Here is a 4,129-nt window from a genome sequence, read left to right on the forward strand (position 1 = left end):
CTTATACACTTCATGCATCGCCCCTCCCCAGCTTTCACGTTAGTGGGCATAGCCCACTTCTTGAATAATTCTTATCATTTTACGTACAGTTACATATATGTGCTCGAGCGGGTCACTGTCACGGTTGCCAGAATTCCTTTTGGCAACATACTTAACTTTGGTAGATTTAATGAACTTCCCCTCCGAACGTCTACAAGCCCTATAAGGGAAATTGTTTTTAGTACAAGGTGTTTTAAATGATGCCCTTTCATTTGCGATAAAGAGAATATGCTCCACAAAAATCGGTTGTCTGTCTCTTTAAAAACTATACTGTCCATAGCTTTCTAGAAGGAATTGCAGCAACTAGTATGCACACAGCCGACGCACGCTTTTGTGTGTCTACAAAATATTGGCAACGTTCCTTAAAAACACTTTTGTGTACCATAGACAATAAGGGGTTGACAAAGATATTCACTGACACAAATTTAAGAAGTTGCAGCTGCCTACTGTGTTGATTGTTAATTGAAATTGTGGCCGCTCACTCTCGTAATTTGCAATAACAATCCCCTGCTGCGAAATGATGTATCGGTAATGATGTGATAGAAACGATTGAATTCATCCGAGTCATTACGAGAGAAGGAGGTCCCTCTGCATCTTTAATGACGATATCTCTTTGCAAGCAACATACAATACAAGTAAGCAGAGAACTGGCGGAAGGATGGATATACAGGCAGTCGTAGGGACCAGCCCTATGCTCACGCCTGTGTGGCAGTTCTCGAATCTGACCCATCAACAACGCCAGAACGAATATATGGATTGTTCGCAGTCCTGTTCCTTTGAGAATTGTGGCTGATTGCGCATCACTCAAAAGACACTTTCACAGTTACTGAGTCGTGGAAGACGAAGCCGCTCTTCAGGATGTTCTTCCAACTGATCTTGTCCGAGTATATTCCTTTCTGGTCCTCATCAGGCTTCTTCAGGCACTTGGCGTCGGTCTTCGAGGTTATCTTAAAAGGCAGGGCCATTTTCTTGTCGGCGTCATTGGGGTGGACGAGACTCATTCGGACTTGCTTCTTGAAAGGCCATTCCACAAAATCGTCCTTCTCCCCAGCGGAGAGCACGAAGAAAACGAAGACGTTGGGTAGCTTGCCACACTTTGTTTCAAACTTCAATGCCAGCTTGAATGTGTAGCCATCTAGCATGCAGGGATTCTCCAGCCACACCACTGGGTGAGTGGTATCTATGCCTTCAAACGTGCACAGGATCGACCCGGCTGTGGGGACGCAAGACAAAATACAATATAAAATAATTATTAAGGTCACAGTATCAAAAATAGGCAAGTTTATCGATGCGATACAAAAGTGCAAAAAATTACCTGTTAGACTGTATGGGACAATTTTGAGCAGTGTTTCTATGACGTGTTTCTACGATTATTAAAGACACGATAAAGAGGCAAAGATGAAATGATTAGTAAAAGGGGCATAACGAATTGAATGGCAGCTAGGCATATAAAAACCATTTTGGAATGGGGTAACTCATAACAAATTTTACCTGTAACTTGTTCTCCATGAGTTCTTTTCCTAAATTTTTCCCCACATAAAGCGTCGTTTTTCGTTAATGTGCTTTTTGGTAATGCAGTGGATTGCGGCGATTGGTTTCTGCTTATAGTAAAGGAGTAAGCATTTCTTTCCGAAGAGAGAATATAGGCAAGTACTCACTCGGTCCAATGTCGTCCTCACAGGTCTGAGCAGACAGGTACCCTTCGTCTTCCACGCTTCCCCCTGCCGGGTCGAGAATGCGGATGAAACTGGACAGTGAGATGACCTTGCCCTTCAGCTCTCCCATTTTCATGCTTGAATTTGAACCAGCGTTTATGGCGTCGTTTATGCCATCTCTGATGTCTCTGAGCGACGAGGCAAGCCGGACTGCCTCCATGGCGTCGAAGGTCACCGTATTTCCATCCGCTACGTTTTCTAAACTGTAATAAAGCAAAGGATCAATTGAATCAACAAGATGCAGATGTGGGCAAATTGAAATGAAGGACTGTGATTGTTCCAGTCAGGAAAAGCACACTCGAATGGTCCGCGAGAAATGCAGCAAGCTGATTCCTACTTAAGATGGCCATGTTATTTTTCGCATTCATTTTTTAAACTTATATAAACATTGAATACTGACAACGTAAGGTAAAATATGTAAAAGGAGACTTACGTTCCGTAGATAGGTGCTAAAGCTATTTATAATGCCTTGCCTAATGCATGATTTTGTGAAAACATCAGTTCTTTTTACGTAGTCAGACTTCTAGCGCAAATAGCGTGTCTGTTCTCAAAGTTATACGGTTTCTTGGCGCAAGACTCCTGCATTAGACGTTTTACAACACAGCATGTGGAGGCATCGTGGCCGTGGGTAATCTTACCTCAAATACTTTTCACCTTCGCAGTAAGTGTAATGGTCGAACACCTCCTGGCGGGTCACTTGCGCCTTGCACTTCGAGCACTGCACAATACCATGCCTGCATTGAACGAAGAAGTGCCTCTCGAGCTCTCCCAGTTTCCCACTGAATCGGCAACCCGTGTCATCGCCCGTGTGGTTGAGGCAGTGCACCACGCGCTCGTCAATGTCACGCCGGGAGAAAGGCATGTCCTGGACGTCTTCGCCCTGAAAGCAGTAGCCGTCCACCGGACACTTGCGGCCCTTCTCTTCGGCCCTGTCCTCGCAAGTCTCGCAAAGGACGTGCGTGCAAGGCAGCAGCTTTGCCACCGCTGCTACGACACCGCACACCTGGCATATTCGGATCTTGGGCAGGGGCTCTGCGAACCGGACCCTGCGCCACTCCAGGAACTGGCCGAAGCCGGTAAGCGTGTACACGGAGTCGGTCGCCGCCGGTGCCATCCCGAAGTTCAACCCTGAGTAGACAGATTGCACGTACCAGAGGTAAAGCATCGGCTAGAGTTCTTCGAGCAGAGCTTCATCTCGAAACTGCTTCAAGGAAAGCAACTTTTGATGTCTAATTGGTCTCTTATGAACACCTTATAAATAAAAATCCTACACAAAAGATTTATCATCAATTACGCCGAGTCGATGTAGAGGTTTGGTCTGACTCAGCATGTAAAAACTGGCATTCTGGTCCTCATTATTTTCTATGGCTGTGGTGCTAAGTAGGCTGAGAAGTAGTAACAACTGACACAGCGTAAAGCAACTCCGCACATGCGCGCTTCGGCGATAGTATTGATTAAATACTAAAGCATTAATTAGAAGCATTTGAAAACCAAAGGTGAATACTAATTAGAAGCTGTGGACAAGGGAAAACCTGAACATCGAAAGAAATAGGGAGCATGCTTACACTGGGTTAAGAGACTGAACAGTGGTGCCTAGTTGGTGGTACAAATCACGAATGATGCGCACGCAATTGGAGCCGCGTAATAAATGCGGTCTTATCGGAGGCAGGCTGCTCACGGGCGGGGTAAAGGCTACGATTCTCGGAAGATGTGCCAAGAACACGACCGGGGTTGAGACTTGAGATATTAAAAAGGAAGGCTTATGTGCGTAACTCTCTTGTTATCAGGGTGAGATACCCCGGGGCGCGCATTTGTAGCGTTTTGCGTGGCAGAGCGATCCCGACCCCAAGAAAGCAGAGAGAGAGAGAGAGACGTAGACAAGCTGAACGTGACCCGATACCTTAAGGCCGCAATCGATAAATCGTGTCCCTTTGCTATAGTCAAAGGAACGTCATAGCCGCTTATACAATAGGACGAAAGCTCTTCAAGTCAGAGCTCTTATAAGTGGAGCTATATCTGTATCGGGCCAATAGACCAGGTATGAGGACGTTTGTACGCAGACACCTACACGTCGTCGTCATCACCTTTTTGACCCGCTCGTTACAATTATATGATACTAGAGTAAAGAAGAGGGCATTCCTCAGAAACGCTTATGGTTGATGTGTAGTGCGTAAATTATAATGATACATTTTTTGTGTAATTCAGGAACGGTATTTAAACCCTTTTTTTGTCATGAAGGGAATAGTATGAAGGATTCAAATCCTCATCCCCTCTTTGCCCACATCTCCTCAATCTTACTCTCACAATACTTGAAGAGAATTGAGGAGTGTGCGCTGAGGCGTGCGTTATTGCCCCGATCACCTGTTTTCAAACTG

The 4,129-nt window shown here is 45.4% G+C and overlaps 1 protein-coding gene across 1 annotated transcript; it reads right to left on the reverse strand.

The window, feature by feature from the left end:
* Positions 1 to 603: 603 nt before the first annotated feature.
* On the reverse strand, positions 604 to 3,477 carry LOC144158915 (uncharacterized). The gene is made up of 4 exons (XM_077690104.1): positions 3,320 to 3,477; positions 2,393 to 2,882; positions 1,698 to 1,957; positions 604 to 1,252 (listed from the first exon to the last, which is right to left on the reverse strand). The coding sequence occupies exons 2-4, from the start codon at positions 2,866 to 2,868 to the stop codon at positions 840 to 842; spliced, it is 1,149 nt and encodes a 382-aa protein (XP_077546230.1). The 5' UTR covers positions 2,869 to 2,882; positions 3,320 to 3,477; the 3' UTR covers positions 604 to 839.
* Between the last annotated feature and the right edge of the window lie 652 nt (positions 3,478 to 4,129).

The sequence above is a fragment of the Haemaphysalis longicornis genome, unplaced genomic scaffold (assembly GCF_048455015.1).
Source record: "Haemaphysalis longicornis isolate Haplotype H1 unplaced genomic scaffold, Haemaphysalis longicornis Haplotype H1 scaffold_10, whole genome shotgun sequence".
Lineage (NCBI taxonomy): Eukaryota > Metazoa > Arthropoda > Arachnida > Ixodida > Ixodidae > Haemaphysalis > Haemaphysalis longicornis.

Coding starts and splice junctions, on each gene's coding strand:
- LOC144158915 (XM_077690104.1), bottom strand. CDS start 2,868: ATGGCACCGGCGGCGACCGACTCCGTGTACACGCTTACCGGCTTCGGC. Junction 1,958..2,392: donor GAAGGTGAAAAGTATTTGAG/GTAAGATTACCC, acceptor GCTTTATTACAG/TTTAGAAAACGTAGCGGATG. Junction 1,253..1,697: donor TGAGGACGACATTGGACCGA/GTGAGTACTTGC, acceptor GCGTCCCCACAG/CCGGGTCGATCCTGTGCACG.